The sequence below is a fragment of the Vanacampus margaritifer genome, chromosome 16 (assembly GCF_051991255.1).
Source record: "Vanacampus margaritifer isolate UIUO_Vmar chromosome 16, RoL_Vmar_1.0, whole genome shotgun sequence".
In the NCBI taxonomy this organism is placed as follows: domain Eukaryota; kingdom Metazoa; phylum Chordata; class Actinopteri; order Syngnathiformes; family Syngnathidae; genus Vanacampus; species Vanacampus margaritifer.
The window spans coordinates 4,884,099-4,905,835 of NC_135447.1; the positions used below are offsets into that span (position 1 = coordinate 4,884,099).

General features: G+C 37.3%; 2 protein-coding genes across 4 annotated transcripts; both read left to right on the forward strand.

Annotated features, from left to right (window-relative positions):
- Positions 1-517: 517 nt before the first annotated feature.
- Positions 518-2,648, forward strand: c1qbp (complement component 1, q subcomponent binding protein). The gene is made up of 6 exons (XM_077547059.1): positions 518-918; positions 1,456-1,606; positions 1,681-1,768; positions 1,862-1,957; positions 2,043-2,165; positions 2,235-2,648. Exons 1-6 carry the CDS (start codon positions 669-671, stop codon positions 2,382-2,384), a joined length of 858 nt encoding a protein of 285 aa, XP_077403185.1. The 5' UTR covers positions 518-668; the 3' UTR covers positions 2,385-2,648.
- Positions 2,649-3,365: 717 nt separating this feature from the next.
- Positions 3,366-21,357, forward strand: mlxipl (MLX interacting protein like). Of its 3 annotated transcripts, none has more exons than XM_077547412.1 (17): positions 3,366-4,076; positions 7,337-7,443; positions 7,530-7,612; positions 7,698-7,787; positions 7,876-7,917; positions 12,262-12,439; positions 13,351-13,431; positions 15,148-15,290; positions 15,358-15,904; positions 15,988-16,079; positions 16,883-17,129; positions 17,213-17,316; positions 17,577-17,747; positions 17,823-17,950; positions 19,272-19,395; positions 19,482-19,611; positions 20,397-21,357. In XM_077547412.1, the coding sequence occupies exons 1-17, from the start codon at positions 3,736-3,738 to the stop codon at positions 20,558-20,560; spliced, it is 2,772 nt and encodes a 923-aa protein (XP_077403538.1). In that variant the 5' UTR covers positions 3,366-3,735; the 3' UTR covers positions 20,561-21,357. The 3 variants fall into 3 exon arrangements, with proteins under 3 accessions (XP_077403538.1, XP_077403540.1, XP_077403541.1); XM_077547414.1 differs by having other exon boundaries at positions 16,886-17,129; XM_077547415.1 differs by having other exon boundaries at positions 3,367-4,076; positions 17,625-17,747.
- Positions 21,358-21,737: the final 380 nt, after the last annotated feature.

Genomic DNA, 21,737 nt, shown 5'->3' on the forward strand with positions numbered 1-21,737 from the left:
CAAAGCTTTCAAACATGGTTTTCAAAGACCTAAAAGGTGATGTCATAGTAATGTTCTGTGAGTTTGAGGAGGTGGACTTAAATGTAAACGGACAAAAACTGATGAGGCAGGAGAACCGCAAGTGGAGTGAGCACCGAGCAGAGCGGACTAAAACGAGGTATGTAACACTTTATGAACAGTGCCTTTATTTTATCTGTCAAACTCGCCCGTCAAAGTTAGTGGACGGGGGTGATTCACTCAAATCTTGTCTAATCGACTGTTTCGGCCTGAAGAAGTTAGAAACATGGCGGCTACTATGTAGGTGCCATTGCTTTATTATGTGTAATAGATTCTGCTCTCAAATGATATAAGCAAAATAGCCAAATATAATCAAAAGTAAGGAAGTCTTAATGCAATGAATGAGCGTTAGACAATATGACGCTTAATAGTTGGCATCATGCCACATCCAATATGGCAGCGACGTCCGACGTACGACAAATTGCGAAATGAGGCATGTGAGCTTTCTGCTTCCTTTACGTCAAACATTACTTCCGGCGCAAACGTTACGACAGGTCAATGTGTCCTTCCACACACGTGTGTTGCGGCATCCTCATCTAGTAGCCACAATTTTACCTAGTCGGAAGGGTTTGCAGTGTCCCAACTACTCCAATAGAGCACAATATTCGAACATGTTTAAGTCTGTTGTCCGCGCGGTGGGAGCCGCTCTCCGCCTTCCGACGGCCTCCACATCCACGGCACGGGCTCTGCCGCTGAGTTGCCCGGCACTCTGCTCGCCGAACGCGGCCTTAGCCAGACCCTTCACCCGCTCCCTCTGGATGATGAACGGCAACGGAGCGTCGGGGTACAGACCAAAGCTGTTCACTTCGAAATTGTTGAATCCTTCGGCCTCGTGTGGATGCGGCGGAATGCACACAGAGGGTAAATCTTTTATTTTATTTTAAGAGTTTGCCGTAAAATGAGTGAGTCGCCAACTGGCGTAACGGCGTGTAAAAAGATTACAGTAGGAGGGTAATAGCTTATTTTAAAATGTGCTTATTTGTTAGGGAAAGCCTCCTCCACAAGACAATTTGTGGAAAAACAAATATTTTTATTAGCGCTCATGACGACTAGCTAATCATAGCACGATATCGCTAGCTGGTCAGTACTCACCTTGAATTTCATTTAACGCCGGGTACGAGGCAGGAACCACGCACAGTGCATGACTCACGGCAAAATAACCAATTCCGTAACATACCATTCATGGGCCAACGTACTGTAATCACGGTAAAATAGCCGTTCACGCCAGGTCAAGAATATATCGCTCCAACGATTTACCAATCAGAGCTATTCGCCGCAAAATCACTCTTGCAGGAGAGTTGTTGGTCACGGCAAAACAACCAGGGCTGTACATTGTGTCGAATTAGTGGTTTCCAACCTTTATTTGAGCATTTGACATGTATATTTTTCTTTCTACAGGTGACAAGGCATTTGGGGAGTTTCTATTTGATGAAATCAAGGAGGAGAAAAAGATTCAGAAAAGCGGAACGCTACCCAAGATATCTGGAGGTTGGGAGCTGTCTATGGACGGCACTGAGGCTCTACTGACAAAAAACGTTGCTGGAGAAAAGTAAGGCTATTTGTTGACAGAGCTGAGGAAATGTATTCTTCAACTTGTCTTTTTCTGCCATCCTCCCCTTACAGAGTCACAGTCACGTTCAATGTCAATAACAGCATTCTACCTAACTTTGAGGATGAGGCAGATCAAGGAGAGCAAAAGCCTGAGGAAGAGGTAGCAAGTCATGTTTTTTTTCTACGACAAACAAACTCCTTAGTACTTCAATGTCCAGTTTTTAAATAAGAAGCATCCCGTTTGTTCTTGCAGCCTGAAATGTTATCCACACCCAACTTTGTTGTTGAAGTTACAAAAGAGACGACAAAACATACGCTGGTGATTGACTGCCAATTCCTTCACGATGAGGTACTCAGCCAACACAATTTTGAACACAAAAAAAAAAAAAAGTGTCAGCACAAATCAGATTGAGAACTTGATCTGCTCTGGCTAGCTGGCACATGGCGAAGAGGAGGAGAGCGACATCTTCGGCATCTTTGAGGTCAGCTTCCAGCCAGAAGGGGATGCGGACTGGAAAGAAACCAGCTACACACTCACCAAAGACTCTCTGAATGATGTGAGTTGGATGGATTTCAATGTTGTTCATGTAGAACACAACCAACAAAAACCCATTGTCTGTTTTCAGTCCCTCTACGATCACATGATGGACTTTCTGGCCGACCGGGGCGTCGACAACACCTTTGCAGATGAACTGATGGAGCTGAGCACCGCCATCGAGCATCAACAATACATCAAGTTCCTGGAAGAACTCAAAACCTTTGTGAAATGTAACTAATCTATTTATATAGTAAAAGGACTGAGCTTATTTAGCGCTTTCTACACCATATGGTGCTCAAAGCGCTTTACAATGCGTCACATACACACCCGGGGGGGTCTCCATTTTGTCTGGTCCACATCCAGTTTCAACGAACGCAAATATTTGTTGCACTTCAAGATGAAAAGGTTTGTGAGTTAGGTGCATTATTAGATAACATGTTCAGGAGGTTAATTGGGTGTGTTGTTTTTGTAGGTAAAATGCAATTAAAACGGTTTTCCAACATCTTGGGATCACGTCATAACCTGTATATTTAGCATCTCTCATACAAATATTCTTAATAATCTGACCTCGCTAAAACCAAATTGAGTCATTCAGTTAATTATGGAATGAAATGTCCAATAAAAAAAATCCCCAAGCTTCTTTTTCAATATTTAACAATTGATGTTTTGAGTTGGTATGTTTTAACATTAAAAAAGTATGACTTAATATACTTAAAACGTGCACTATTAAACCGGTAGTCTGTACCTAAGTGTCTTGTGATTAAGAGTTTGCACATAGTTTGTGAACAGCCATTAGGCTATAATTAGAAAATTTGTGCAACGTTTGGCAATTATTACATTGGATCTAGATGTTTTTAACTACAAAAACTATACAAATGTAGTGCTGAGTGATTGTGGGGAATTTATTTATTTTTACTATATTACCTCATCCATCTACAATGCTAGTGATTTATATTGACAAGTAATAAAAATTAAATAAAAAAACGTAAATCCACTAAATAGAGGCTACAATTAATTAACCAGTATTTAATCCAGCTATTGCCATTCTTGCAGCAGAGTAGTAACTTTATGGTCAACTATGTCAGTACAGATTGTACACCAAGTAAATATCCGTAAATCTAAAGCTATTATATATATCAGCGGTTGGAAAGTACAATAGAGGTTATGCGCTAACCCCGGAAGCGTTCGAGGAAACGATGACGTTTTTCCGGTGGTTCGCTAACGTCGTTCGTACCAACGAATGTCGTATATAGAGTATTTGGCTGGAGAATGTTTCCCACTATGGTGCCATCTGGTGGAATATTGCTCTACTTGCACCATACTACTGATGGTTGTTGTTCCCTCAAAGAAGGTCTATTAATAATTACCACCTCGGGCTTCCCTTAAGGACTTTAACACCATCAAAGTGTGCACAATCGTCCACTCAGAGGAGAAAGTAGTGTCACCTGGTCAAGTGTCTCAGCTGCCAAGAGGAAGTCTTTAAATCGGCCACTTTACAAACTTCACTTTATTGAAGGAGGAGGAGGAGCGGGAGGGTCGTCATGACCGTCTCATTTTGGTGACTGCTACCACGGATTGAAAACGTGACTATGGCGGCTAAAGGGCGACTTGGTTCAGTCGTCGGCACCGTCCTCCGTCACTCCTCCGAATCCGAACCCGAGGCGGAACAATCTCGGGCACCTGTCAGCGGGCCCGCTTACGGGCCTTTCACCTACACGCAGGTCATCCACAGCGGGCACTTTATGGTGTCGTCACCCCACCGCGACGCGTCGCCGGGCGGCTCGAAAGGTGGACGGTGCCCGAGGTACGACTTCGACACGGTGAACCGGACCTGGTGCCAGACGTACCGCTACGGGCCGCTCAGCTCCGGCAGCCTGAGCATCGATCCCACACTCACCCGCCTGTTTGAGTGCATGTCTCTGGCCTACAGGTACCTGGTCACTCCAGTTTTATTTTTTGCCGCCCATAAGGGTTTTAAAACTGAAGCTGTTTGAGCATTTAGTTGATATTAATGATGTCAATAAGTTCAACTGCTATCATCTGAAAATGACATCAAAGTGACTTAAGGGCTCATCTTACAAACATCACGTGACCAAACACAGAAAATATGTGAGGTATGATTGGTTGATAACTAAAACCCATGCACTGTGACGTCATTTTCAGTGACAGCAAGTGACAAAATGGCTGCTCCCTAAGACCGATAAAAACAGGTGGCTTCTGAGGCTTAACTCATATTCTACAAATGTAATATTAATAATTAGAATGTCGTGTTTAGACTAGTGGATCCACATACAGCATATTATAAAGAACATTTTTGGGTTGACTTGAACTTACCATTTAAAAGGAAAACTAATGTAAACTAAAACAACAAACTTATTTAGCTCAAATTATTTTTTATTATTTTGTTGAACCCTCCGATTTTGATATTCAAATGTTACATTAAGACTAAGTATATTTTATGTTAATACCATTGTCAAAAGTAAAATGTTCTTTGGAAGCCACACTTTGTAAAAAATGATCTTAAAACTGACAGTTTTTTAAACTATTTGTTTATTATTGTGAGTGTAGTTAGCAGAGGTTCAGTGTAATGTGGCGCAATCAAAATAATAGACATTTTAGAATAATACCTGCGTGACAAGTGTCCAAAATTGAGCATGAATATACAATACTCTATTTGATTTTGTCATGGTCTCATTAGATCTGCACGTGTGCCTACTGTAGTCTCTGGTCAATGTACATCAAGTCATTAATAATAGTAGACTTTAAAATGTATTATTTGACACTTTTGTGTGACGATAATATTCAAGACTTGATATAGCAGATACTGCCTGTGCGTGTGTGGAATTGGAGAATGCTTTGCTCTCGTTGTCTCTTGTGCAACCGCTTGGAAACATAACTATAAACTGGACTTTGATTATAGTTGGCTGCACTGGATAGATTTGAGTGTAACTGAGGTAATGCAATGATGCCCCGGCATGGAACTTTATGAGCTCTTTTACTGCCACACGTTATCCAAAAAACAACCCCGACAGTGCCAGCTGATTTCGAGCATTTTAAGTCTCGCTTTCAAGGCAAACTGAATATTGTGTACTTTGATTACACAAACATGCTGCGTACCAAATGTAAGAGAAGAAAAAAGTTGTTTTTTCTACCTTATTTCGTTCTTTAGTAATCACCATTTGAAAATAGGTCATTTGAGTGACATTGAGCGGAAATTGAAAAGAAAAGGAGCTTTTTTTTTTGAAAAGATACATTTTCTGCACAACAGACTTTGACACTAATATTTTTTGTTTTCTTTAATGTGACAGAGGCTTTGATCATTCACATCAGCCTTGAAAACGTTCTTAGATCCGCCATGTTTCGCTGCAATTGTATGCGTCGGCAGAACATTAAAAAGAGATACAATGCTGCCATCTGCTGGCCATAGTTGGTAGGTGTTTGTGATTTCACATGTCTATTGTAGGCAACTTCCACTGCCCATTGAAAAAAAAAAAAAACATAGTAAACGTCAATTAACGTTTTTGGCGGCATTCATTTGGATTTTAGTAAACGTCATTAAACGTTTTTTGGCGGTAAAAGAGTTAGAGGGTTAAATAGGCTAACTAATCATAACAACAAACGTTTCTTATTTTCATTCTCTGTCTGCTGTGTGAACATGTAACATATGTTAGTGTTTGAAAAAATACATGACCAATTATGCTCAGGCTCAGCCATGTATGATTTGATACAATATGATTATTATTATTTTTTTACCTTTCCCTCCGCGATGTGCTCTGCTGCGTATATTTTTCATGAACTAGACGGGCGTGAACTGTTTTCCCTCCTGCAGTACATTGCCATCTCAGCTGTTTTGTGAGCGTGTGAGAACCCCTGATTTTTTCCATTCATTAGAAGCATGCAGAAATGTGCTCTTCGCTCGGCTTCCTAGCAACTCCTGTGAGTGTCTCACATTAGGAGACACTCTCGGCCCTTTTAGCGAGAGGAAGTCCCATTAGTCAAGATCAGGACAGCTTTTTAACAAAGACGTGCACCAACTATCATCACTTTAAAAAAACAAAAAAAAAAGGTTTCAAAAATATGTGCGCTTCTTTCTTGGGTTCGAGTTTTGCAATAGTAAACCGTTTTGTTCAAAGTAAAGCAATTCTCAAATTCACAGAAAACACCTCAAAAAAATATTAGCATTAGCAATACTATGCTAACATGAACCCAATAACACCAATGTTAGCCACAGCTGCTACGTTAGTAGCATGACTTGTTTGTAATGGAGTGTTTCTATAACACTAAATGTTATCATTTTAAAGTTTTATTACGCTAGGGTGACCAGATTTTTAAAATAAAAATCAGGACGTACAATTTCATAGAAAAAAAAAGTACTGTATACAATAAACAACAAATTGAATCGCTAGTCAATCTGGTTGTGTTATTTAGCTAATGCTAATGCTATCTTCGTTAACAGTTCAGACAAAAAATAAATAAGTCTGTGGTTAGGGTTGGGGAAGGGGGCATATATTTGATGGCTAGCCCCCGGGGCCTATGAGAAGGTAAAGGCGGCATTAGGCTAGTAGGACTACATTTCCCATGATTTTTTAGACACAGAAACAGGAAGTAATTATGGTATGACCCAAACACTCCTGCTAGCAATTTAACTCATTCACTGCCATTGACGGGTATAGACGTCAAAAATTAATTTGAACTATTTCTATTAATTATTTTTTTTCCACTTTTGTTAAGAAGAGTATGAAAACCAAGTTGTTGTTTTTTTCGTCAGACGATTACAGTTTTTAATTGTAATTAATCGCATGACTTCAATAGTTTACTCACGATTAATAACAAATTTTATATCTGTTCTAAATGTACAATAAAAACAATTCTAGGTTTTCATACTCTTGTTAACAAAAGTGGGAAAAATGTGAAACTAATAGAAATAGTTCAAATTAATTTTTGCCGTCTATACCCGTCAATGGCAGTGAATGAGTTAACAGTTAAGTTACTTTTGAATTGACTTATCATATTAATCGCTATGGCAACTAAAAAAAAAAAGTAAGACAAATCAATGGAGCTGGCGAAACCTGCCAAGATTGAAGATACAAGGCTCAAAGTCGAGACTGTCCCGTTCAACCAGGATGTCTGGTCATGGTCACCCCATGTTAAGGAAAGCAACAAAGTTGGGTTTTTTTCTCACCATTTTAGTGGCAAGATTGTCTCTCCAAAGTGGAAGTCTTTCAAGGGACTGCGGTTACTGTGGCGGGATAAGATCCGTCTAAACAATGCAATTTGGAGAGCATGGTTCATCCAGTGTGAGTCCACTGCACTTAAACTTCTGTACACTGAGTTAACAATCATCTGTTCAGGACTTAAAGTGGCAATTGTGAATACTGTTTAGATGTGGAAAAGAGGAAAAATCCGGTTTGTGGCTTTGTCACCCCATTGGAGGGATCTGAGGCAGATGCCCACAGAAAGCCTGAAGTAAGTTTTTTTTTTTTTTTTTACTTTGAATTATTTTTGATAGTAGAATGCCTTCCCATATAACAATTAAGTTTTATTCATACAGGCGATTGTATTAGAAGGCAGCTATTGGAAGCGGCGGATTGAGGTGGTCATCAAGGAGTATCACAAGTGGAGGATATATTACAAGAAAAGAGTAAGTATTTACATTTTCCTCTGTCTCTCTGAGTTGATTGTTTCGCTCCAATTCCACCTTTATTTACTATCTTATCGTTTCTTTGCAGCTTCAGAAAGAGAAGGATGGCATCATATCGATGCTACAAGAGGTATGTCAAGTTCTAGTATTGCTGTTTTTCACATTCAAAAAGCGCAATACAGTCGATGCACATGTTCAACGTTCATGTGATTGACTGCACGAACAACAGTCGAGACCCCCCCCCCCCCCACACACACACACACACGAAGGGGTAGATTGAGGCTGCTTTCTCGTCTACCTACTGTACATGCATCGAAGCCAAAACCTATGGAGGACCAAAAATGCCAAAATATATAAAAAATAATAATGTGAAAATAAAAACGGATATAAAAAAAATACATTTCAAAAATCAAATACAAAAAAATGTATAAATGAAAATAAAAACAACAAAAATATATACATTAATAAATTAAGTAAAAATAAAAAAAATACGAATACATATAAAAAGAAATATATAAACAGATTTACATATCAATAAATAAATAAGGCTTTGCTCTTATATTTATTTCATGCTGCAGACGCAACATAGACTGACATGTCGATCGACCAATAGTCGAATAGTTCAACCCAAGACACACTTAGGACCGCCCCCTCATTTCAATAATATATATTTCACGACGCATTTCATGCTGACAGTGTCTGCCGCTTGAAATAAATATGAGAGCAGAGCGTTTTTATTTATTGGCTGAAAATAAATTCTATTTATATATTTATTTTTGTATTTATTTGCAAATGTATTTAAATTTTTTTAACCTAATTTTTTTAAACTTTTATTTATATATGTGTATATATACTGTTGTTTTTATTTCAATTTATATATATTTTTTATATTTAATTTGTGAGTTCTATCTTTCATGTCTATTTTTATTTTCAGTTTTATTTATTTATTTATTTTGGCATTTTTGGTCCTCCATAAAAATCTACAAACAGGTTCATCCACAAGTGTCTAAATGCAAATATGTGTACGGAACTGAATGATTTGGAACATCTTCTAAAGGTGTACCTAATGTTGTGACTACAAAGTACACATAGCAAAAACAAACATGGAGTTTGACCCTAAAAAACTGAATTTGACATATTGATCATCAGGCTCAGTTTAGCTTCAAATATTGTTTACTTTTGAATGCAGCTGGGAGCCCTACATACTATATGATCATCCACACAGCTATTTTTACACTGTGGGTTCAGCATCCGTCGAGGTAACCGGAAAGGAAAATGGTTGCCTGAGATAAAAACGCTAACAACAGAACTTGCGTCACGGTCCGACACGTGCTGGCAATTGACGCATGTTCATCGCAAGCAGTGACAAATACCCCCTGCACTTCTTGAAGCCCCCCCCGTCTTTATTTTGTAGGAATAAAGGTTTCGAATTTAATCAAATCTGACCTACTTCCTGATTAAAAAAAAAAAAAAAAAAAAAAGTATGCTGCGCATTCAGTGACGTCACGTTCAGAAACAATCAAAAGAGACAGTAAAGGAAATGGAGGCGGAAGAAAGGCAATGAGGACGGACGGACGGACGGACGGATATTCGGGAAGCACCTCGCTGACAATAGTATTCAAGTGGAGAGTAGACGCGTGTTTCACAGTTCAGTGACCAACATCTGAATTTCCCACATGTGCTATGTAGAACTTTTGGAGGTACATTTGTATAGTAATAGAAGTGTAGTTTTGCCGTTCATACGCTAACACATAACATAAAACAATTATACTTCACTCCAGATGTGATTGGTATTTAACGTAGCCATTATGCCTCTATCTTCACAGACTCAGAAGTATTTAGACAAAGTCTTTTTATTAATACTTAGAGATGTTTCGTTTGTGGTTGGGGTGGGGGGGGGGGGTCATTTTGCAGTAGATTAGAAATATAATTTATTTCAAATAGACCTTTAAAATGTATTGGCAATTTTTTTTTACCCAATTTATTTCAAACATGCAAAGTAATAAGAATGCAACACAATGAAATAGTGAAAAGAAATACAAAAACACCCATAAAATACTAACTTAAAAAACAAACCGAGTAATCAATACATTACACATGTTCGAAAAGGAGTAGGAGGAATTATATACTTATCTATTCCTACCCCCCTATATTTATTTCCTTATTAATGTGTCTCAATATTTATGAATAATCATGTCAATCTATGCATAAAAAAATATATACTAATCACAGTATTCTAATTTACAGTACATTGTATAATGCCATATTTATCTACCTTTTATTTATTTTTATTTTTTTTTATTTTTTTTATTTTTTTTTATTTTTTTACAATACATTGTATAATGCCATATTTATCTACCTTTTATTTTTTTTTTTTTATTTTTTTTTTTTACAATACATTGTATAATGCCATATTTATCTACCTTTTATTTTATTTTTTTTATTTTTATTTTTTTACAATACATTGTATAATGCCATATTTATCTACCTTTTATTTTTTTTATTTTATTTTTATTTTTTTTATTTTTTTACAATACATTGTATAATGCCATATTTATCTACCTTTTATTTTATTTTTTTATTTTTATTTTTTTACAATACATTGTATAATGCCATATTTATCTACCTTTTATTTATTTATTTATTAATTTTTTAAATTTTTTTACAATACATTGTATAATGCCATATTTATCTACCTTTTATTTTATTTTTTTAATTTTTTTACAATACATTGTATAATGCCATATTTATCTACCTTTTATTTTTTTGATTTTTTTACAATACATTGTATAATGCCATATTTATCTACCTTTTATTTTATTTTATTATTTTTTATTTTTTTACAATACATTGTATAATGCCATATTTATCTACCTTTTATTTTTTTTATTTTTTTACAATACATTGTATAATGCCATATTTATCTACCTTTTATTTTATTTTATTATTTTTTATTTTTTTACAATACATTGTATAATGCCATATTTATCTACCTTTTATTTTTTTTATTTTTTTACAATACATTGTATAATGCCATATTTATCTACCTTTTATTTTATTTTATTATTTTTTTTTTTTACAATACATTGTATAATGCCATATTTATCTACCTTTTATTTATTTATTTATTATTTTTTTTAAATTTTTTACAATACATTGTATAATGCCATATTTATCTACCAATATGTATTTATGTACCAATATGAATATTCAATCCCGAACCTATCAATATAATAATTCACATGTTCATTTTACTAGCTAATACATACTAAATAATACAGCATAACTAACTAACTAACTTAAAGCCTTTTCTAATTGAATTTAATAATGATAAATTATCATAATGCACTCATTCCAATCACTCGATCCCCAGAGGAATTTTGGAAAGGTGTTATTTATTTGTAGACTATTTAACTAAAAGATTGTATTTATTTCATGCAATAGTGACTGCACTCCGTAGTAATATTTAGTGAGCATGAAAACCGTTTAATCACTTTTCCTTGATTTCATCTTTATACCTCAACAATAAAAATAAAAAAAATATGAATGAAATATACAAACAGGAAATCCCTCAAAAAAAGGCAATCGCCGGAAGTCGGAAATTGCCAGCCGTGCATTTACGTCCGTTTTTCCTGCGCTCGCCACTTTAGACGATGGCGGCCTTAAGTCCTCCTATTTATCCGCACGTGAGGATGACTACTGCCGTAGAATTAGGTCAGGGACACAAAAGACCGCCCTTCTTATTGAAATGGGGAGACGTCAAAATAAATGAACAAACCCAGCATAATGATTACCTGGAAGGGGGTTTGTGCTTTTGAACAGTATGCCCACTTTGTATTATTTTATTTTTTTTTTACTCTTTTCTACTTGCACACGCACGCTATTCTTCAATGACGGCCAATCAAGAGGCAAAAACAAATGATAGGAGGAACCGTCGTGTGCGTAGACGTAATCAAAACAGGCCCGTCGTCCACTGCGGGCTTCCCTATAAATGTGATCTCAGATGTGGACGATCAGAATGAAGCGACGCATCTTGGGCAGAAGGGAAAGGCTGTGCATGGATGGACCTGTTGTGTGGCTTTAGGCGAGAGATCGGTACCGGGGACTTTATATCTCTTTGACTGCCAAGCGTTTTCAGAAAAGGGATGCTGTGGGTGCCAGCTGATTTAAGCATTTTGACTTATCTTTCAAGGTCCACAGAAAATTTTGTGTTTGGACTATTGGAAACACACATACTACCAAGGCTTTCCTCCACCCGTTTCCAAAAAAAAAAACAAAAAAAAAAAACATAGTTAACGACTTTTAACGTCTTTGGCAGCCCTCCTTAGGATTTTACTAAACGTTATTAAACGTTTTTGGCAGTCAAAGAGATATCCAATGCGGTATTTTTGTCGGAACGGAAATGCTAACTTAACTCTCACTTTCAACTTTAGCTGTTGACGATCTTTTTCATCTCCTATCTGATGTACTCAAGGGTCAAATCTGCCAGGCAAAGTTGGAGAAATGGTCCAGTCAGATGTATCCAGAGCCTGAGGCGGCACCCGAGGAGGCCCACATGTTTGACCTGGACTACCTTCTGTCCGACATCTCTGACACCCTGTTCACCATGACGCAGAAGCCGTGCCCCTGGGCCGGCAGTGAGTGGCACAACAGTAAGTATTGTAGTAATGGAGGGGTGGCGCGGCTCAGTGGTAGAGTGGTCGTCTCGCTAACCTTACAGGTTGTGGGTTCAATCCCGTGCCTGGTTGCGCAAGCTTCATTATCTGGCAATGTTTCTCATACGACGGGTCTGTTTATGATCAGTTTGAATACTTTGAGAAGGTCATGTTAACAAATGTTGAAGAAAAAATTAGCTTGAAATTGGTGTTTTTAAGCTTTACTGTACGCATTTAAAAAAAAATAAAACCATACTAATTAGTAATATTTCTATGCTGCCTGAGTCTAAATTGTCTTTGAAATACACAAATGTAATATATGCCTTTGGTATTTTTTCATTGGCCAAAGGAGCAGTTTTGATTAAGCCTGTGAAATCTGCCTAGCAACCAAGGTTATGAAGTTTTGACTGTTTGTAAAAAAAAAAAACAATTCAAAACGAACCCCCCCCCCCCCATTCTTTTCGTCAACATTGTGCCTGCCTTCAGCGATTTAACTCAGACGAAATGCAATGCTAGGTAAGAAATGCATTACTTTGGGCTTACCATGGTGTTTATTATATATTGTGCACAAGTAATACACTTTTTTTTAAACAAAAATTAATACCGAAGCTAACTAAAATTAAGCATTTTTTAACTAATAACAAAACCACCTAAAAACGAATTAAAATTAACTAAAATAAAAATTCCGAAACTATAATAACCCTGCCAGCAACAAATAGCTGCATTAGTGTCACATGACCAGAAAAATTCATCGCAACAATTCTACTGCTTTCTATTGCTGTGTCCGCTGCTCCGTAGATGACATTTTTACTGCTGTGAAGTTTGCTATGAATCCAGAATCTTCACACTGAAACACAACATTCTCTCACCCAACGTTCTGTTAACGCTAATATTGCCTCCTTCCTCAGCATACACGACGAATGCTGATATGATTCAGCCAGGCCTAACTCCTCTCCAGCCCAACTTGGACGATTTCATGGATATACCAGGTACTCTCTTCCTGCATCTGTCTGATTTATTTTTCTCTTAATATTATTGACTTGTAGTGCTCATATGTACAAAAACGTCCACTATAAAGTCAACACAGAAATTAATATACCACAGCTGTATATTGCTTAAAATTAACCCATTCACTCACAGCCATTTTCACTGAAGCAACCCCCTTCGCTCCAGTCTGTTTTACTGGATTTTGACTGATCCTGCAAAGCCCACAGAATGTTGTGTTCTATTGCTTTAAAAACATGCAACCGACCAAAAGAAAGATTAAAATCTGATTTGTACCTATTTCCGTTTTGCAGCAATTAGCATTAGACTACAGCTAAGTTTTATCATTAATCACATTCCTGGTGAAAACACTGTTAAAAAGAGCTTGTTGCAACATGGGCCTGTTTGATCTCTTATACTCTGCTGCCACCTGCTGGTCGTTTTTTGTAATAATTACCATTGCTTTAAGCCACCTATTCATGTCAGAAGTTGCATCAAAAGCCTAAAAATAAATAAATAAAAAGAAAAAAAGAAAAATTCTGTATCTGTTCTAAATGTCCAATAAAAAAAATTCTAGGTTTTAATTCTCTTTTTAACAAAAGTGGAAAAAATGTTAAACTAATAGAAATAGTTGAAATGAATTTTTGACGTTTATAGCCGTCAATGGCAGTGAATGAATAAAAAGAAAAAAAGAAAAATTCTGTATCTGTTCTAAATGTCCAATAAAAAAAATTCTAGGTTTTAATTCTCTTTTTAACAAAAGTGGAAAAAATGTTAAACTAATAGAAATAGTTGAAATGAATTTTTGACGTTTATAGCCGTCAATGGCAGTGAATGAATAAAAAGAAAAAAAGAAAAATTCTATATCTGTTCTAAATGTGCAATAAAAAATTTTTTCTAGGTTTTAATACTCTTTTTAACAAAAGTAGAAAAAATGTTAAACTAATAGAAATAGTTCAAATGAATTTTTGACGTTTATAGCCTTCAATGGCAGTGAATGAATAAAAAGAAAAAAAGAAAAATTCTATATCTGTTCTAAATGTGCAATAAAAAAAAATTCTAGGTTTTAATACTCTTTTTAACAAAAGTGGAAAAAATGTTAAACTAATAGAAATAGTTCAAATGAATTTTTGACGTCTATAGCCGTCAATGGCAGTGAATGAATAAAAAGAAAAAAAATTCTATATCTGTTCTAAATGTCCAATAAAAAATGTTTTCTAGGTTTTAATACTCTTTTTAACAAAAGTGGAAAAAAAATGTTAAACTAAATAGTTTAAATGATTTTTTTGACGTTTATAGCCGTCAATAGCAGTGAATGAATAAAAATAAAAAAAAAATTCTATATCTGTTCTAAATGTCCAATAAAAAAAAATTCTAGGTTTTAATACTCTTTTTAACAAAAGTGGAAAAAATGTTAAACTAATAGAAATAGTTTAAATGATTTTTTGACGTTCATAGCCGTCAATGGCAGTGAATGAATAAAAAGAAAAAGAAAAATTCTATATCTGTTCTAAATGTCCAATAAAAAAAAATTCTAGGTTTTAATACTCTTTTTAACAAAAGTGGAAAAAATGTTAAACTAATAGAAATAGTTTAAATAAATTTTTGACGTTTATAGCCGTCAATGGCAGTGAATGAGTTAATGGTTGTTCTGTGCACATCATCATCATCAAGGTATCTCTCTCTCTTAACTGTGCCCTTGTATGTTTTCCTTTTCACAGATATCTTTATGAACTCGGGGCTCCAGTCATGTGACCAGACAGGTTTTGCAGACTCTGGCTATTTCGAAAGTTCATCCAGCCTTGCCCCTGTCACAACCGCACACACGGCTCCTCAACTACTCATCGACACCCAGCTCGCACAGGTATTTAGATACAATCAATTGTACCGCAGTCTGGCAAATCAAATCACGACTCACTTTTTTTCTGCAGGCTGGATTGTCATCTGAAAATCTGCCTCCGGCCTCAGCGTCGACCACTCAAACAGAAGATAGCGGGCTCAACCAGGATTGTAGCGGATACCACTCGACCAGCATGCCATACGGACCCCAATCCTACGCCGCTCCCGCGCTTCCCGCCCCCTTCACCACCAACGAGCAGGTGTTCCCTGCAGGCATCCCTTTTTTCCACCCGCTCCCATGTCACAAGTTCGGCTACCACGCCGCCGCGACCTCCAGCGTGACCCAGACGGTCATCACTCACACCGCCTCCAGCGCGCAACAGGCTCACAGCTACCCTCCCCCCGGCGACGCCGTGTACCCCCAAGCTCCATGCCACTCTCTCAGCTACATGTCTGACCCGGTTCACACAGCTCAGCCATCGCACTGCTTTGCGGTTCCCGGGCAAGTGTCGACCGCGGAAGTGCGAGGGAAACACAAGCAAAAGAGAGGAGGGGAGAGAATGTTTGGCCCGTCTTATACTTCGTCCACGGCCTCCACCAGCTGCTTGGCTAAACTGCTCTCCACAAATGCCCATGAGCGTGAGTTCTTTTTGATTTGTTTTGGAGTTCATCTTTGAAAAATAGCACAAACATTGCTAACTTGTGCTTGTTTGTGCTTTCAGGGAAGCCGTCAGTTGGGTTTGAAACTGCTCATGTGACAGTCAAAGGTCAGAAGTCGCCATCTCCCAGAGCGTCGATGAGCACACCTTCAGCAGTAATGTGCTTGATGCTACTTTTTTTTTTATAGCAATTATCAACCCAAAGTGGAAGTCAAAGACGTTGCTGTCATTAACTCATTCACTGCCATTGACAGCTATAGACGTCAAAAATTTATTTCAACTATTTCTCGTAGTTTAATTTTTTTTCTCCAAAACTAGAATTTTTTTATTTACATTTAGAACAGATATAAAATTTGTGATTAATCGTGAGTTAACTATTGAAGTCATGCGATTAATTACAATTTCAATTTTTTTTTTTTTTTACAATTTCTTATCGTAATTAACTCTTGACTGATCTTTCAAGGTCCACAGAAAATTATGTGTTTGGACTATGGAAACACACATACTACCAAATGAAAGATTGGACTCTCATCTTTCATCAGAAAAAAAAAGTTGTTTCTACCTTATTCCGTTTTTGAGTAATCAACAATAGAAAATGGCTAGTTTCACCTCTGTTTTGAAACAAACGTCTTTTAACGTCTTTGGCACTCCTCCATAGGATTTTACTAAACGTTATTTAACGTTTTTGGCAGCCAAAGAGTTAATCGCATGACTTCACAAGTTAACTCACGATTAATCACAAATTTTACATCTGTTCTAAATGTACAATAAAAAAATTCTAGGTTTTCATACATATGTGATATGAACAGAAATGGTAAATAAAAAAATAAAAATAAAAAAGCTCTATAGTATATAAAACAAATTTATCAGTAGCAGGTCCTATTTTTAGTTTTTGTCGGATGGTGTGCCAAAAATGGCCGCCGGCTGGTAGTTTGGACCTAAAATATGCGTTCTGTAGCAGGCCTCCTCCAGCGGCCATGTTGGAGGAGCTTCATCTCAAGTGCAGCATGGAGCCAAATGGCGATTGATCCCAGCGTTGCACAACCAGAGTTCAGCTCAGGGTCACAGTCGAACCTCCAAAGGCTCAACAGCGCCTGGCCTGCTCACCGACGACACTGCACAAGCCAGCACATCCCTTCTCGTCCCCAAGACGGAGAAACTGTCACCTGTCCAGCTTTACGGCACAGACAGGAGCATCTTAACGGGTAAACGGCTTAACGCAGTGCACAGTGGAATTTGAGAGCTGTTCCTAATGTTTTGTCTCTTTTTTTCTATGTTGATTTTGCAGGTTATCCAAGTCAAACATCACCACCAAACCTGTTAGAGAAACCTTCTAATCCGGAATCTCCGCATTCAGGCTTCCTCGGATATGGAATGATAGAAATGAGTAAGGTAATAATAGCATCTATTGTTTCGCCAACGTCTTACAAATGCAATTATGCCATCTAGTGGCGGAAAAATGACCTCAACACAAATCAATGTCGCACTCATTTTTTACAGTGCATCATTTTGATTTTAACTCAATTTTATGAAGCCACTTTTATGTTAACAAGAGTATGAAACTTAGGAAAAAACATTTTATTGTACATTTCAAGGTAGACGAAACCTTTTGTCTTAAAAAAGAAAAACAAAAGACTGAATCTGTCCTGTAGAAATGTGCCAGGATATCAACACCGTGTGACGTTCAATGCATTCCGCAGCAAACAGACACCAGGAGGATAACCCACATCTCAGCTGAACAGAAGAGACGTTTCAACATCAAACTGGGATTCGACACTTTAAATAACCTGGTGACAACACTCAGTTCTCAGCCGAGCGTCAAGGTGCGACGAAAGGACACGCGGAATCGTTCGACAAAAGCGCATGGCTGACGTGCAGCATTTTGTCTTCCTGCTCAGATCAGCAAAGCCACCACGTTGCAGAAGACGGCCGGGTACGTCAGTAAGATGCAGCAGGAGAGAGCTCTGCTGCACGACGAAGCGCAGAGACTCCGGGACGAGATCCAGCTCCTGAATTCTGCCATCAAGTGAGATCTTTCGTTTGGTTGGCCGAATAGCAGTGTAGGCCCGAGTCTGTATTTTATTTTCATTTGCTTATTTAGCTTAGAGAGGGGGCAGACTATTAATAACACATCATGCATAGCTACTATAACAGTCCATCTGTCCATTTTCTTTACTGTCCGTCCTCATTAAAGTCGCATGTAGCTGGAGCCCAACACACCAGCGGAAAAATGACATTAAGACAGCATAACATTGGTTCTGAAAACTAAAAACAAATGGTGCCATATGACAAATTTGTTTTCGCAAGGTTATTATAATAAGCAGATTTTGCATAATAACTCAAATTAGAATTGAAAAAACATTTTAAATTTTTTTTTTTTTTTAACTACCAGTAGGGGTGTTAAAAAAAAAAATCGTTTCGGCGATATATCGCGATATTACCGTGCACAAATCTCATATCGATTCAATATGCGGCCAAATCGATTTTTTCAACAAAACATCTTACTTGAGGTTAGCTTTTAAACCAAGAGTGCCATCTAGAGGAGCCTAAAAAAAATATCACAGGTGCGTCATTTGTCTGTGTCTGTCAGTCTGGTTAGCTGTTTAGCTAGCTAGCTAGCTAGCTGGCCCATTTAAACCAAGAGTGCCATCTAGAGGAGTCAAACAATATCACAAGTGTTTCATGAAGCTTCATTTGTCTATCCCTACTGATGAGTATTTTCTGAATTTTGAATAATAATAAAAAAAATCGCAATAATCGACTTATAGATTTGTATCACGATTAATCGTCATCGAATCGTGACCTATGAGTCGTGATGCGGATCTCACACCCCTAACTACCAGTAGCTGAAACTACAATTTGTGTTTATAAAACTGACTAAATCCAGCTAATTATTGCAAACATGTCCTTCGGTTTCATCTTCGTTAATTTCATACGTGAGCCTTTTGGTGTTTAGTTGACATTTTTGGAATTTTATCTCAGTAGTACTGTACGGCCATCTAGACGAAGGAAGGTCGAATAGTCGTTTGGGAGGATAGTTTACTTCACTTTCCTCGAAAAATACTCATTTTTTAATTTTTTTTTTTATTTCAAACGAAGCATTTTCAAAAAACGTATAAAAATGAACAAATCCGCTCTAAAAACGAATTAAAAGTAACTGAATAAAAAAAAAAGTCAAAATAAAAACTAACTTCAATGAAAAATGCAAAACTATAATAACCCTCTCGTTTGTGAATTTTGCACACAACAATACAATTAATAAACTACAACTCAGATGTTGTAGTTTGACGGTCCTACGCGTACGTTTTTTTTCCCCCCCAACCACCTTCCGTCCTTTCGTTTTGCAGCGCGTGCCAACAGCAGCTACCGGCCACGGGTGTGCCCATCACACGGCAGCGATTTGACCACATGAGGCAAAAGTTCCGAGAATACGTCCGGGCACAGACTCTGCAAAACTGGAAGTTCTGGATTGTATCCTTAACAACGAACACGGAAAACACCACAACGATGCATTTGGTTTTATCGTTGTGACTTTAATTCCCTCAACTTGGTGTCAGTTCAGCATCATCATCGAACCGCTGTTCGAGTCCTATAACGGAATGGTGTCCACTGCCAGTGTGGAACAACTCTGCCAATCCACTTTGTCCTGGCTGGACCAACACTGCTCTCTGCCTTCTCTGAGACCCAGTCAGTCCATAACAATTCCTCAAAAACGGAAGATTCTTGCTATCTCTTTGACTGCCAAAAACGTTAAATAACGTTTAGTAAAATCCTATGGAGAAGTGCCAAAGACGTTAAAAGACGTTTTTTTTCAAAACAGAGGTGAAACTAACCATTTTCTATTGTTGATTACTGAAAAACGGAATAAGGTAGAAACAAACTTTTTTTTCCTGATGAAAGATGAGAGTCCAATCTTTCATTTGGTAGTATGTGTGTTTCCATAGTCCAAACGCATAATTTTCTGTGGACCTTGAAAGATCAGTCAAAAACGCTTAAATCGTCTGGCACCCACGGCATCCCTTTTCTGAAAACGTCTGGCAGTCAAAGAGTTAAGCATTCTGTATGGATTCATTTGGAATGTTTAATTAACTCTTTGACTGCCAAAAACGTTAAATAACGTTTAGTAAAATCCTATGGAGGAGTGCCAAAGACGTTAAAAGACAGGTTTTTTTTTCAAAACAGAGGTGAAACTAACCATTTTCTATCGTTGATTACTGAAAAACGGAATAAGGTAGAAACAAACTTTTTTTTCTGATGAAAGATGAGAGTCCAATCTTTCATTTGGTAGTATGTGTGTTTCCATAGTCCAAACACATAATTTTCTGTGGACCTTGAAAGATCAGTCAAAAACGCTTAAATCGGCTGGCACCCACGGCATCCCTTTTCTGAAAACGTCTGGCAGTCAAAGAGCTATTCATGTCTGCAGTTGTTTTGCCGATCAATTAATTATTTACGTCTTCCCGCCCCTTCAGTGGTCCTGAGTTCACTCCGTCTCCTGAGCACGACTACGTCCATCCTAACTGAGCCAAGACTGCTGCCTGAGCAGGCCGCCCTCGCCGTCACTCAGGGTGACACCTTGACTACTTTGGACCACTCCATTCAGCACCCTGCTCAAGACAATATACGAAACATGTGACTGAAAGAAAGAAAGAAAAAAAAAAAAAGGACAACTACTGTATTCATTTCTAGACTTCGAATCATACATTATTTCCTCTAAATAAAATTTACTGGCTGTTAAACGAATGTATGCCCCAAAAAAATAAGTCAGTCACATCTATACATGTTTGGGAGGCAGGTGTAAAATAGAAAATGTTTTACGGATTCTCTGAAAGCAATGTGTGGAAAGCAGTGTTTACTCTTGTGTGTGTGAGATACTTTGACAGTGTCCTTTTGAGTGTTACACCAATTAAGTATTAAATGTTGAACGTGTACTGCATTCAGTCATTACTGTATGTACCCCACGCTAACATGACCAACCGCAAGGCTCATTTATTTTAGTTTTGGCGATTGCATCATAGGTTCCTTGCTGCATTTTTTTTGGACTCCGTGGTAAGCTGTGACTCTGTAAAACAATAAAACATTTTTATTTAATTTTTTTTGTGACGCTTAACAGAGTTCTTGTGGAAAGGCTCATCAAGCGGGGCATTCTAGGTTTTTTATTTTTTAATTTGTTTTTTATTTTTTTATCTGATTATGTGGCCATGTTGATTCTTTAGGAACATAACGAGGTTTAACTTGATTTCTTAATAGGCGTTTCACAGCCTGCCGCCATTTTACGTCACTACGCACCGAATGCGTCGTGACGTAAATAACAATGGCGCCGTACGTCCAAATAAAGTTTCTACAAATTGTATTAAACTGGAAATGTTTTTTGAACAATGAATCTCATAGTTATGTTAGTAACAACCAAATAAATATAGACCAAACTTGTCATTACAGTCGGGGTTCCTTTTAAGATTAGCTCTAGAGCAGTTATTCAGCTAACAGTTTACAGACCTTATGTTGACAGTATCACTAATCAAAGTTACTTATTTTAATTTATATAGACAGGCTATCGGCTTTTATTTGGGCCGTATTTCATATACGAGCGTGTACAACCATATTATTTCAATTTTATTTGTCTTTCCCTCTTGAAAATATTTTCCCCCAATTGCATTGCACTGATTATAGGTAACATTAATGGTGGGAAAGTGTTAATGAAGTGTATCTTTGGTCTCATTCTCTATATTCCCAAAGTAAATCAATAAACGGCGTTTAAACAAGGTGGGGTTTTTATATGCTATCTTATATGCTATCTTTCTCAAATATAAGGA

Coding starts and splice junctions, on each gene's coding strand:
- mlxipl (XM_077547412.1), top strand. CDS start 3,736: ATGGCGGCTAAAGGGCGACTTGGTTCAGTCGTCGGCACCGTCCTCCGT. Junction 4,077..7,336: donor TGCATGTCTCTGGCCTACAG/GTACCTGGTCAC, acceptor TCACCATTTTAG/TGGCAAGATTGTCTCTCCAA. Junction 7,444..7,529: donor GAGAGCATGGTTCATCCAGT/GTGAGTCCACTG, acceptor AATACTGTTTAG/ATGTGGAAAAGAGGAAAAAT.
- c1qbp (XM_077547059.1), top strand. CDS start 669: ATGTTTAAGTCTGTTGTCCGCGCGGTGGGAGCCGCTCTCCGCCTTCCG. Junction 919..1,455: donor CGGCGGAATGCACACAGAGG/GTAAATCTTTTA, acceptor TTCTTTCTACAG/GTGACAAGGCATTTGGGGAG. Junction 1,607..1,680: donor AAAAACGTTGCTGGAGAAAA/GTAAGGCTATTT, acceptor CTCCCCTTACAG/AGTCACAGTCACGTTCAATG.